At 44.9% G+C, this 13,716-nt stretch overlaps 2 protein-coding genes and 1 long non-coding RNA gene across 4 annotated transcripts in view; 2 read left to right on the top strand and 1 right to left on the bottom strand.

The window, feature by feature from the left end:
* Positions 1-1,167, bottom strand: part of tbc1d8 (TBC1 domain family member 8) — a 66,620-nt gene extending 65,453 nt beyond the window's left edge. The window contains exon 1 of the mRNA XM_083777209.1: positions 812-1,167. Coding sequence (XP_083633335.1) covers positions 812-938 — 127 coding nt within the window. The 5' untranslated portion in view covers positions 939-1,167. The remainder of the gene's footprint in view (positions 1-811) is intronic.
* LOC310867290 overlaps positions 1-13,716 on the top strand; it is a 176,514-nt gene that overhangs the window by 47,021 nt on the left and 115,777 nt on the right. The gene's annotated exons all lie outside the window — the stretch shown is intronic.
* On the top strand, positions 2,873-11,395 carry cnot11 (CCR4-NOT transcription complex, subunit 11). Of its 2 annotated transcripts, none has more exons than XM_083777549.1 (8): positions 2,873-2,985; positions 3,845-4,376; positions 5,341-5,505; positions 7,090-7,242; positions 7,752-7,954; positions 8,448-8,650; positions 9,118-9,214; positions 9,323-11,395. In XM_083777549.1, exons 2-8 carry the CDS (start codon positions 3,995-3,997, stop codon positions 9,521-9,523), a joined length of 1,404 nt encoding a protein of 467 aa, XP_083633675.1. In that variant the 5' UTR covers positions 2,873-2,985; positions 3,845-3,994; the 3' UTR covers positions 9,524-11,395. The 2 variants fall into 2 exon arrangements, with proteins under 2 accessions (XP_083633675.1, XP_083633676.1); XM_083777550.1 differs by having other exon boundaries at positions 3,798-4,376.

Raw genomic sequence — 13,716 nt, 5'->3', positions numbered from 1 at the left:
TTATTTTGTTTTTGTTTGTTTTGTTTGGATGTGTATGAGCCAATCATTAAAGTAAAAACTAACTTGAGTGAAAAGGGGGCAGGTATTTATAAGAATGTATTCTTCTTCCTGCTCCTTTTCGTCATGGGTGTATCAGATAGGTATGAAAAACAAATGAAGTATGTAAGACAAATGAATTGTTATCTATTATGATTTGTACTGTATTGTGATACTCCATGTGAGAAATAAAATGAAATTAAATGAAATGAAGTATGTCTGTCTGTAGAGTTATGGGGGTCCTTTGGCCTATGCACATTGTGTATGTACTGTAGGACAGTGGTTCCCAAACCACCAGGTGTCTTTGAGGGAGTTCCAGGGGGTCCCCAGCTAAATGATAGTTTGGAACCAAATGGACCCTTACAGGTCTGTAACTCTGAGAGTGTACAAATGGAGCGGGTCCATTTGGTTCCATGAGTTAAATTAACATTGATTTTACAATATAAATTGGGATCTCTGAGATAGGAATGCCATTAATGGGGGTCCGTAGCCTATTGCATAATAAACTGGGGGTCCTTGAAATGAAAATGGTTGAGACTTGAGATGAATCACTGCTAGAGCATCTTCTCTTATGGGGTCTTCCTGGGCTGACATATCTTTTCAAATGGGGGGGCACGGGGCTAATTAATTATAGTGTCAATTTGGGGGTCCTTGTCGTCATGAAAAAGTTTGGGAACCGTTGCCATATGGGAACAGATAGAACATGATGCAGGACAGCTAGGGGTTGAGGTGAGAAGGGAGGTGGTTTGTTTGTGTTAGTTGTATAGTAGCCTACCTGAGATCTTCCCCGCGGTGTCCCCATGTCCTCTTCTGCGCTGCAGAAGGAAGAACTCGTTGGACTTCTCCGTGAGCCACAGCTTCAGAGCGTTCTTCAGCAAAACTTCCTCCGGATTGAGCCACATATTACTTTATGAAACCATTTACACGCGCGCGCACACACACACACAGAGACCAGACGGGAGAGAGAGAGAGAGAGAGAGAGAGAGCGTGTGCGAGAGTCGAGAGGAAGAGAGAGAGAGAGAGAGACGACAGCAAGAAAGTAAAACAAATCTTCCTGTTGTTGTTGTCAGCAGCAGCAGCTCCAGAAGAACACGCCTTTATCTGGTCTAATAGTCAACAGGACGTCCATGCTCTTCCAGCAGCAGCGGTGTGTGCTGTGGTTCATACTTTCTGTTTCTACTGTCACTCCCGTCCGTCTGTCCGTCTGTCTGTCTGTCTCCTCCCCTCCCGTCCGTCTGTCCGTCTGTCTCCGTCCGTCCGTCCAGCGTCCAGAATCCAGATCCATAAGAAAGGCTAGATGACTCCCCCGCGCTGCTGGCCAATGGAGAGCGACGTCGTTACGTGGCGGCCATCTTACTGGGGTGCAGCATATGTCTATGGGGCATGCACTTTTTTGAAATAACCATAACTTGCTCAATTTTTTTTTAAACGATTTGGTTTGTTATAAACGTCAGAGACGTCCGCATACTTATATTATGCTTTTATATATGACGTTCATATAAAATAATACCATTTAGCATCCTGAATCATAGTTGATAACGTTTGTAATAAATCAAGCCGTTTTTAAATCCGTCAAGATTTGAGCGAGTGCCGAGTTATGAGTATTTCTGTTTGAGCTGCCATAAAACATACTGTACTGTGGCACCGAAGCAAGATGGCCACCGGGTGAACTACGTCAGAGACTCCGCCTTGAGGCCATCTAGCCTTTATATGTCTATGGTCCAGAACTCCAGATCGTCCACATTTGCTCATGCTTCTGTTCTCACCAACCAACCATGATGATAGAGGAGGAGCGCCATGTTTCCGCGTTTTTCCCAAGGAGTATGCTAGGAAGGAGAGGTCACAGTGCGACCTCTCACTTGAATGAATGAAATGAATGAAAAAACCCAGACTTCAATACATTTATCAGATTTCTTCTGGCTCCGCTTGACCCCCTTACTATCAAGCCCAGACTGCTTAGACCGTCTTCTGATTCTGAGTGACAAACAAGGGACTAAATTCAATGGACTAAATTAGTTTCGCTCCTATGCCACCAAAATGTGGAACGCCCTACCAACAGTCATTAAGACATGTGAATCCCTTGACTCCTTCAAAACCGCTCTCAAAGGGCACCTACGGATGGCTGCAATTCGAAACTGGCCTCTGTAAAATCTGAATCCCCCCCACCCCCCCCCCCTTTCCCCTCACTGTATATGTATCTTTTCCCTTTTTGCTTCCTATATGATGAATTCCTGTTCTGTTCTTTAGCTACATAGAAATGTCTATTTGTATGTCTCTAAATGTTTTGATGAATTGAACAATGTGGACCCTGTTGTAAACAAGTGTAATGCTTAATTGGGTCGTCCACTCACAGTTAACAGTCTTTGTATTGAATTTGTGCTTGAAATGTACTGTAAATTCTGCAAACTGTTAATAAATATTTCAATCAATCAATCAAAACATGATGACAATTTACATCTCCTTCTTCAATATACTCCTGAATGCAACGCGGACCATTGGCCCTTTAAATGCCCTTTCGCAGTATAAAATATTAAAGATACTATCAAATATTCTTAAACGTGCCATTTAAGATGCACAGACGGAAGTGTCAACGTCCTTAAAGAATTGAAACAAATTAAATGTATTTTGCGATTAAGGACTACGGAAGCCAACACTACACTGACTGCATTTCCCACAATGCCACGCAGCCGAACGAGAGAGGTCCCCGGTCGCATGCAGAGTACTGCGCGCGCGCCGGTGTGTAGCGCAGCACAAATAGCAGATCTGCAAGCTCTCGACGCGTCGCAGCGCCAGGCGTTATGAGCTTACAGATCTGCTATTTTCGCTGCGCGGACATTTATCAGAGCATAGTGTTGTGAACGGACCCGAACATTATTATACCTTTTTGACAGCTACGAAATTGACTTAAAATCGTCCCAAAACGCCTCAAGGTGGACACGTATCGGCTTTGTAAGTCTATTATGTACAATTTGAATTGATCGGTTATGACTTTTGTCATAACGATTTGGTTTGATTTCAGCCACAAAAATGACCGCCCTGGTTTTCTAAGAGTTAGCTAGCTATGCTATTGCTAACTTTATACGTTGTGCCTAAAAAAAATAAAAATATGAATGAATGGAGTTTTTTTACATGTGTTTCCAGTGTATGGAGGGCAGAATATCTATGTTGTTAACTTGTTTATTGTATATAGTTAGTTGATCTTTAGTTATTTTATTTATCAGTGTACATTACTTACACATACTACTTGAAATTCGTCCTCTGCACTTAAATGTGCTGTAAGTAGTACTATTATTATACAGTTGTATTGTGTGTGTGTGTGTGTGTGTTTTTAACAAAACAAAAAGTTAAACTCTATTCAGATAGTAATCATTGTTATAGAGCGTTTGTAAATTTGTTTGGGGGAAGTGCCTTTAATAGGATTAGCAAAGTGCTGGAAGAAGTACTACTTAACAAGTACTTTTTAATAAGTAAAATTACCAATACCACCACATTCACAATGTGTAAATAAATACAAACTTCCACTTGGGTAAAAGTACAAAAGCATTGATATGACAGTGTATTATGCAAAAAAAAGTACTCATTCATTAGTACTAGCAACAATCTGGGAACCCATCAGCAAAAAAAAAAAAAACCATCACCAAACTCACAGTGTCCTAGAGATTGGATGTCGGCCCATTGACTCTGCTTCAGCCCTCCTCTTCCGGTGGCGCTGCTTTGTTTTCATTCCTAATATAATAACAACTCTACATGTTGTGTTGCAGGAGTTGCAGACTGAGTCTCTCTCTCTCTCTCTCTCTCTCTCTCTCAGTGAGTGTCCACCCCCCCCTGCCCTTCCCACACTGAGATCTGCAGCGCACACACCAGACAGACGCTGTGATGACCACGTAGCCAGCGGTGGAGAGGCTGACGTCCGGAGGAAGTGACACACAGTTATGACTTCCAACCAAAGAAGTGTTGAATGATCACAGCGCCGCTCACCACCACCACCACCACCGTCGTCGTCGTCGTCGACGACATGACGCTCGCCCCCAAGGAGCTGTCCAACCTGCTGGGCATCATCTCGGAGGAGGCCTGCACCAACACCTTCGAGAGCCTGTCGTCGGCCTTCCACCACTACTTCGGCAAGGCGGAGCACTTCCGCGTGGGCTCGGTGCTGGTGATGCTGCTGCAGCAGCCCGACCTGCTGCCCAGCTCGCCGCAGCGCCTCACCGCCCTCTACCTGCTGTGGGAGATGTACCGCACGGAGCCGCTCGCCGCCAACCCCTTCGCCGCCGTGTTCGCCCACCTGCTCAACCCCTCGCCAGTCGGCGGGGATCTGGAGCACGAGAAGGTGCACTCTGGTGAGAGTCTGAGAAGAAAACGCCATGTAGAAGCATTAGGGGATGCACATGCAGATCGGACACACCGAAGGTCCGACATGCGGAAGTCACCCGTCGCTCCCCGACAATGCGTTGGTCCGACATGCGTTGTGCCGTGCTTGCGGTTAGGGTTAGGTTAGGGTTTTGGATAGGGTGTCTGTCTGTCTAATGACAGTCGGACCAATAGTATCTCGGTCCTCGGAACTAAAGCCTGTACCCGAAGCATAGACATAAAAAGGTAGACTAGACGCCTCCTTCGGCTCTGGGACGTGTGTGTCTCAAGGGGAGGCAACATGGAGGCAAGCTTTGCCCGAGATTCCTTGCGAAGCATAGCGGAAGCATGAGCGGGGAGGTTCGGTAGGCCAATCAGAGGCGCCACTCTTTCCCAGCGGCACTTGCTTTGGCAATGTAAACGTTTGTTTCCTCGTGCCAATAAAGCTCCCTTGGATTGAATCGATAAGTCCAGTTAAAAAGACACGCTGTGATTGGCCAGTAGTCATTTGAGTAGCAGCGTGCCTTATTTTATCTTTTATCCTTTTTGCCTGACCAGGACCTGGGTAAACAAATGTTGTTCTGTGCCACCCATTCTGACCGGGCACCCATTTTGGTGTCAGCATCATGTTATGCTTTAGCTATTTAAAAATAGCAGATCTACAAGCTCATATCGCGCCACCGAGTGGCGCGATACGAGCTTGTAGGTCTGCTATTTTTTGAAAAATCGAAGAACGACTGACATTTTTAGAATCTGATCTCAGGTCAGAATGGGTTCATCAGACCAGTGTGTGTCCGGCGGAAACCTCGTATGAATCTGATCTCAGGTCAGAATGGGTTAAAACTCCTTGAACCTTGAAAATCGGGATCGGCATCAGGCCAACCTCAATCTGGCGTCAGGCGGGCTCAACGTGTGTGTTCCCTTTGATGTGACTGACTGTGTGCTCCCTTCCAGGTTTCCTGCCACCCATCACCCAGCCAGAGAAGTTCTTCCTGTCCCAGCTGATGCTGGCCCCGCCCAGGGAGCTGTTCAAGAAGACCCCGCGGCAGGTGTCCTGCATGGACGTCAGTAACATGCCCCACAATATAGACATCAGTGGACTACAGCTAGCCTTAGCAGGTACTGTACATCAATAGACGGATCAGTGGACTACAGCTAGCCTTAGCAGGTACTGTACAATATGAATAGACATCAGTGGACTACAGCTAGCCTTAGCAGGTACTGTACAATATGAATAGACATCAGTGGACTACAGCTAGCCTTAGCAGGTACTGTACAATATGAATAGACATCAGTGGACTACAGCTAGCCTTAGCAGGTACTGTACATCAATAGACGGATCAGTGGACTACAGCTAGCCTTAGCAGGTACTGTACAATATGAATAGACATCAGTGGACTACAGCTAGCCTTAGCAGGTACTGTACAATATGAATAGACATCAATGGACTACAGCTAGCCTTAGCAGGTACTGTACAATATGAATAGACATCAATGGACTACAGCTAGCCTTAGCAGGTACTGTACGATATGAATAGACATCAATGGACTACAGCTAGCCTTAGCAGGTACTGTACAATATGAATAGACATCAGTGGACTACAGCTAGCCTTAGCAGGTACTGTACAATATGAATAGACATCAGTGGACTACAGCTAGCCTTAGCAGGTACTGTACATGAATAGACATCAGTGGACTACAGCTAGCCTTAGCAGGTACTGTACAATATGAATAGACATCAGTGGACTACAGCTAGCCTTAGCAGGTACTGTACAATATGAATAGACATCAATGGACTACAGCTAGCCTTAGCAGGTACTGTACGATATGAATAGACATCAATGGACTACAGCTAGCCTTAGCAGGTACTGTACAATATGAATAGACATCAATGGACTACAGCTAGCCTTAGCAGGTACTGTACATGAATAGACATCAGTGGACTACAGCTAGCCTTAGCAGGTACTGTACAATATGAATAGACATCAGTGGACTACAGCTAGCCTTAGCAGGTACTGTACAATATGAATAGACATCAATGGACTACAGCTAGCCTTAGCAGGTACTGTACATGAATAGACATCAGTGGACATGGAACTAAACATCGAAAGCTGTGGTTCTCAAACTTAAAACAATTCAAGGATCCCAAGTTTGGTATCAAAAGTCCTCACCCATAACTCGGAGAGTGCACAAAAGTTCCATTTGGTTCCATTTGTACACCCTCAGTCACCTGTAAGGGTCAATTTGAACCCTTTCAAATAACACAGACTTTGCTTTGGGGTTTTTTTAACACGCATGAACTTGTTTTCTTTGTTTTTTGTATACATGTGACACGAGCGTTATTGGATATTGTCACTACATTTGTGTCACACTGTATGAAGAAGTAGGCCATGGCATTACATTTGCAAACAAAAAAAAACACGTTAACAGGTGAAATATGGAGGTACACGGTTTCTAACCAACACTAATAATCCTATAATAATATTTAATAAATTATGTTAAACACTATACTGTTTCGCTAAATATTTAGCATAGTTCACACTGTCCAGGTTTGTAATCGTGTGTGTGTGTGTGTGTGTGTGTGTGTGTGTGTGTGTTGTGTGTTGTGTGTTGTGTGTTGTGTGTGTGTGTGTGTGTGTGTGTGTGTGTGTGTGTGTGTGCGTGTTGTGTGCGACTGTGCGTGTGCGTGCGTACGTACACACAGAGCGCCAGTCGGAGCTTCCCACACAGAGCAAGGCCAGTTTCCCCAGCATCCTGAACGACCCCGATCCTGATTCGTCCAACTCGGGCTTCGACAGCTCAGTGGCCAATCAGATCACAGAGTCTCTGGTGACGGGGCCGCGCCCTCCACTAGAAAGTAAGTAAAGCAAAGAGCATTGCTGTCAGCTTTTAACCACTTAGAACCTAGCAGCATCCCTATTGGCCAGCGGACCAAGCACAGTATTACATTTACTGAATATAGACGGAGAAAAGTGGTTAATTAACAAAAGAATGGTGGACAAAAGAATGTACACCGAGTGACGAGACGTGGTCGCAAAAATGGGTGGTCGTCGCTGTTGCCATTTCCCAGTTTCTTTTTCTATATCATGAACCTGATTAATCGCTAAAGTAATCGATAACATTAATCGCTAAGAAAAATACCGTATAGTGCCGAATATTATAAGACGACCCCCATTTTGATTATAAGACGATCCCCATTTTTCATTTGTGGGAAAAGAACATCGAATGTCAAATAGTCTAGTCCCCGATTATAATATGACCCCCTTTTCGTTTAGCATATTTCCATGGGGGAAATAAAACATCAGTCTTATATCCAGCACAATAGGGTAATGGATAGTTGCAGTTCTAATCTGTCTCCCTCCCCAGGCCACTTCCGTCCAGAGTTCATCCGGCCGCCCCCTCCCCTCCACGTGTGCGAGGATGAGCTGGCGTGGCTGAACCCCACGGAGCCGGACCACAGCGTCCAGTGGGACCGCTCCATGTGCGTGAAGAACAGCACCGGAGTGGAGATCAAACGCATCATGTCCAAGGCCTTCAAGAGCCCATTGTCTGCCCAGCAGCAGTCTCAGGTTAGTACAGGGAGGGAGGGATGGGTATGGGTGCCAGGTAGGGTGCACTGCAGCGCGACCTGTTGTGGCGAGCTTGTAGATATGCTATTTCCGGTGCAGTATTATAACCATATGCATCTCTCCTTTTGTTCCCCTCTACACCAATTGGATGCCTTTAGAAATCCAACCTGTTGTCTGCTTTTGACGGAATTCTCCGTCACTTAATGTACTTTATCGATATGAAACTGTTTAGCTGAAAATCAACTTTTAACACTGACCCGGTTGCTAGGCAATGCCTTCGTCACTCCCAGCTCAATTATATTATATATATATTAATTTATAATATATTCCCAAATCCACCCTAAACTGCGGTTACCCGCGGCAACCGCGGCTAAATCTGCCAGCCGCTGGTCTCTAGTCCGGAATGAACACATGTGTGTCCAGAATGTACAGTATATCGTTTGGATGTCGCACGGTTAGACTTTAAATAAAATAATAAATGTAACCCCTGCAGCTGCTGGGTGAGCTGGAGAAGGACCCTAAGCTGGTGTACCACATCGGCCTGTCGCCGGCCAAGCTGCCTGACCTGGTGGAGAACAACCCGCTGGTGGCCATCGAGATGCTGCTCAAACTGATGCAGAGCAGTCAGATCACAGAGTACTTCTCTGTGCTGGTCAACATGGACATGTCTCTGCACTCCATGGAGGTGGTCAACAGGTACAACTTAGGCCTTCAGCAGACGCTCTTAATCCAGAGTGGCAAGAACAAAAACATGGTAATACATCATATACAGTACATAAAAATAGTCGTCATGAATCACACGTAAGCTAAGAACCTAACAGTGGAATGTTTATGTCTACATAAAAATGCTATCTAAGTTACATAAGTTGAGCCTTTGCATACGCCTGTAAGGTCGTAGAGGCTAGGGCAAGTGCTACAGGCTAAGATGGAATCTGAGGTGGGTTTGAGGTGGGTGTATTTGTGTACAGTATGCTTTTCTGTATTTTGTTTTTTATGGGTCCCTCTTGTAAATGAGATGCTGCATCTCAAGGGGCTGTCTGAAATCTTTTCAGACTACGGCAGAAGATACGACACCATGGTGTGTTTGTCTGGTACCTGTTTTTTTTATTACATTTTTTATTGAATTTCTTACGTGTGTGTACGTGTGTGTGTGTACTTTTCAGGTTGACGACAGCTGTAGACCTCCCTCCAGAGTTCATTCACCTCTACATCTCCAACTGCATCTCCACATGTGAGCAGATCAAAGACAAGTACATGCAGGTGAGGAGAAGAACAGCAGGACCGCTTCATAAGTCTCAGACAACAAGGCAAAGTACCGTACATTTGAAAAGGTGAAATCAATTTAAATATTTTTCCTTTTCCTTGCAGAACCGCCTGGTGCGCCTGGTGTGCGTCTTCCTCCAGTCGCTGATCCGCAACAAGATCATCAACGTGCAGGACCTGTTCATCGAGGTGCAGGCCTTCTGCATCGAGTTCAGCCGCATCCGCGAGGCCGCCGGCCTCTTCCGCCTCCTCAAGACCCTGGACACGGGCGACAACCCCACGGAAGGGGCCAAGCCTGTCAAATAACTAAGCTCCACTACAGAGGGCGGGGAAGAGTGGGGCCCTATAGTTACCATTATGTTCATGCCCTCCCCCCCCCCTGAGAACGCCCACACAGTGGCACATACAGTACAGGCCCCCTCATCCACTCGCTGACTATTGGGTTTCCTCTATGCCGGTGGTTTTCAACCAGTGGTCCTTGGAGGGGGTTCCAGGTGGTCCCCGGCTAAATGGTGGAGAGTTGGTAACCAAATGGACCCTTTGTTAGATCTTTAGCTCTTGAGTGTTAAATGAAACCAAGAAGTCTAACACACAATTAGAGAGAGAATTGTTATTTCGATTCGGTCTGCCTGTTATCTCTCCTACGGTACCACATCAATACATCATGGAATTGTGGACACAATCGTATCCAACCACAACAAAATATTATTTTTAGTTTTGGGTCCGAGAGGCTAAATCTCGAGGCTCAAATGGCGAATAAATAATGGACCTTGATATGAAAAGGGTTGAGAACCACTAGCCTGGGTTCCAGGCTGATTCACTGTGTTCCGTGGATCTGAAGATGTCACTGCGCTACTCAGTCTAGACAGAGGCTGCTTGAGTCGCATTTCATAACGTCACCTGTTACGTAGCGCCGTTGTTGCTGATACGTCATCAGCCAGCACTACTCTGTCTGTCCATGCTTCAGACAGCACTACTCTGTCCATGCTTTTCACTGTTGAAAAGAATAGCGCCGTTGGAGACTCCAGAGTAAAAACCTACGGTAAAAAGTAAACGATTTAGTCCACTGTCAGATTCAGTAGTACAAAAACAAATGACGGCTGTGTGGGGTGAGTTCAGTGAATGATAAGGGGACGATGCATGGCAACAGCAGTAGCTGTGTGGGGGTGACTTTAGTGAATGATAAGAGGACGCACGTTGCAGGGCAACAGCAGTAGCTGCGCAGTGCGCATTGATACGACGTCAAACTGGTGTTTTCCCTCAACCCGCACCACAGACCAACCGGAAGCCACGGTTCCATTTCAACCTTTCATGATCCTCGCCTACCTTGGAGAATAGGAGACTGTCCAGACTGAGTAGCGCAGTGACATTTTCAGATCCGCGGAACGCAGCGAATCAAGCTGGAACCCAGGCTAGAAAACCACTGCTCTACGCCAGTTCTCCATGAGGGGTCAGAGAACCTGTAGGGGTCCTTGAAGGGGTTCCACAGCAACAAGTTAACCACGGCACTTAAGTCCTATGTAAAATAGCCCATATTTACCAGCTCACAACACATTGTGAGCTTGTAAATCGACTATTTTCACTGGTTTTGAATATTTCTGTCCAAAATGGGGACACCCAGGTTCAAAGTGGTTATATATTTCACTATAATTTTTACCAGCTGGAAGGCGAGAGAATGTACTGTATAAGAATGACTTTTCAGATTACAGGTCTCACCCTCTCCATCTACTGTACACTAACTAGACAGTTGTATTGAAGAATTATGTACTTAAACTAATCTAACATTACAACTGATATTTTATGGGGGGCCCTGGCAACAAAATCCTTTTCAAATGTGGGCTCCGTGGCCAAATGCATATTACCATGGGGGTTATTGACATGACAATGTTTGAGAATTACTGCTCTAAGCATCTTTGATATTGATTAAGGGCTTTATTCTCATGCAAGTAAAACAATGTTTTAGTTCAGATGCTTTTGGAGAGCTCAGTAGTTGGGGGGGGGGGGGGGGGGAACATTAGCCGAAGTGAGGCTCAATATTGTAAATATTTAGTAATCTACTGTAATAATCATCAGACTCAGATCTTACTGTTCTCTCCCAAGTCATTTGCAGCTCCATTCAAAACTTAACTATTTTTACTTATCCCTTATCTGGAAGAATAAAAGAAACTATGGACTTGATTTGAAAGTTTTTTTTTTTCCCTCTCCTTTTAGAGACTGATGCCTATGTTATTGTTACATTAAACAAAGACTTGAAAAGAAGTGTTTTTTCAGCTTGCTTGCTTGTGCTTCTATTGGTTTACCTCAATATACTTTAAACCACACAAGCCATTCTCAAACTGGGTGCCATCGTAAACCTCAAGGCACTGTTGTGTTCATAGTGAGAGCAATCTACAAGCCTACAACACGCCTTAATGCAACGTGTTGAGCTTGTAGAGCTGTAGATTGGCTATTGTCGTGAAAGCATTTGAATGTAAAGTTCTTGCCTATAATTTGCTCAAATAAGGGATGCCAGGTTGAAAGTGGTTACATTATCTTTAGTAGTTAGAATTAGTTAGATGGAAAATGAGTGCACAAAGTACAGTATGTCCTTTCACTGATATTTTTTGAACTCTTGGCTGTCACATTTATTTCGCCCTCTGTATAGGAGGAGCCCCTTCTATATTTAGCTATAATGTAGATTTCTGTCCTAACAAACATTAACCCATTCTGACCTGAGATCAGATTCATACGAGGTTTCCGCCGGACACACACTGGTCCTGATGAACCCATTCTGACCTGAGATCAGATTCTAAAAATGTCAGTCGTTCTTCGATTTTTTTCAAAAATAGCAGACCTACAAGCTCGTATCGCGCCACTCGGTGGCGCGATATGAGCTTGTAGATCTGCTATTTTTAAATAGCTAAAGCATAACATGATGCTGACACCAAAATGGGTGCCCGGTCAGAATGGGATAATGTAGATTTCTGTCCTAACAAACATTAAATGCCATTGACAATGAATGGAGAATTTACATCATATGTAGACGAACACAAACTGTTGAATTTCCTCAGGCAATACAAATGGCAGCCTCTGGTGGACAAACCCATTCAGAACTCCACTCCCCTTCCACCACCACAATTACACCCATCACCCACAGGTGTCTGCCAGCAGCACTTTGGGGTGGTCAGCAATTAAATGAACAACAAACAAACTTCAATAAAACATAAATGCTATTGACAATGAATAGAATTTACGTCATGCTGTGTCTGAGCAAATCGGTATTCTTGTCCTACACAAGATTAAATAACCATTAACGGAGCAATAGATGATAAGAGCGCCCCTCACTTCACACGGGTGTTTTCTTTTTCCTTTGTTTTTTGCTCCTCTGACGCAGGTAATAAATAATGGCCGTGGCTAGTGATTCAGGTGTTGGGAGGCTTGTGGTCAATGTGGTTCAGGTAATAATGGCCGTGGCTAGTGATTCAGGTGTTGGGAGGCTTGTGGTCAATGTGGTTCAGGTAATAATGGCCGTGGCTAGTGATTCAGGTGTTGGGAGGCTTGTGGTCAATGTGGTTCAGGTAATAATGGCCGTGGCTAGTGATTCAGGTGTTGGGAGGCTTGTGGTCAATGTGGTTCAGGTAATAATGGCCGTGGCTAGTGATTCAGGTGTTGGGAGGCTTGTGGTCAATGTGGTTCAGGTAATAATGGCCGTGGCTAGTGATTCAGGTGTTGGGAGGCTTGTGGTCAATGTGGTTCAGGTAATAATGGCCGTGGCTAGTGATTCAGGTGTTGGGAGGCTTGTGGTCAATGTGGTTCAGGTAATAATGGCCGTGGCCAGTGATTCAGGTGTTGGGAGGCTTGTGGTCAATGTGGTTCAGGTAATAATGGCCGTGGCTAGTGATTCAGGTAATAATGGCCGTGGCTGGTGATTCAGGTGTTGGGAGGCTTGTGGTCAATGTGGTTCAGGTAATAATGGCCGTGGCTAGTGATTCAGGTAATAATGGCCGTGGCTGGTGATTCAGGTGTTGGGAGGCTTGTGGTCAATGTGGTTCAGGTAATAATGGCCGTGGCGTGGCTAGTGATTCAGGTGTTGGGAGGCTTGTGGTCAATGTGGTTCGTGGTCATCCTTTGATCGTTGGAAACAAATCAGCACCGTTTAATAGAAAACATATTTATTTCACATTTGCATCATTTGGAATGCATAAATCAGTGGAAGTAGTAGTAGGCCAAATAATCTTTAACCCATTCTGAACGGGCACCCATTTTGGTGTCGGCATCATGTCATGCTTTAGCTATTTAAAAATAGCAGATCTACAAGCTCATATCGCGCCACCGAGTGGCGCGATACGAGCTTGTAGGTCTGCTATTTTTGAAAAAAATCGAAGAATGACTGACATTTTTAGAATCTGATCTCAGGTCAGAATGGGTTCATCAGACCAGTGTGTGTCCAGTGGAAAACCTCGTATGAATCTGATCTCAGGTCAGAATGGGTTAAACAATATAAATACCGTCCTAAAGTC

The sequence above is a fragment of the Protomyctophum parallelum genome (assembly GCF_964188405.1).
Source record: "Protomyctophum parallelum genome assembly, chromosome: 11".
Lineage (NCBI taxonomy): Eukaryota > Metazoa > Chordata > Actinopteri > Myctophiformes > Myctophidae > Protomyctophum > Protomyctophum parallelum.
This window is presented reverse-complemented; position numbering and strand designations above follow the sequence as displayed.

Bases quoted from the DNA above. Each gene is read 5' to 3' on its own strand.
- cnot11 (XM_083777549.1), top strand. From the start codon at position 3,995: ATGATCACAGCGCCGCTCACCACCACCACCACCACCGTCGTCGTCGTC. The intron at 4,377-5,340 runs GTGAGAGTCTGA...GCTCCCTTCCAG, and splicing joins GCACGAGAAGGTGCACTCTG to GTTTCCTGCCACCCATCACC. The intron at 7,955-8,447 runs GTTAGTACAGGG...TAACCCCTGCAG, and splicing joins CTGCCCAGCAGCAGTCTCAG to CTGCTGGGTGAGCTGGAGAA.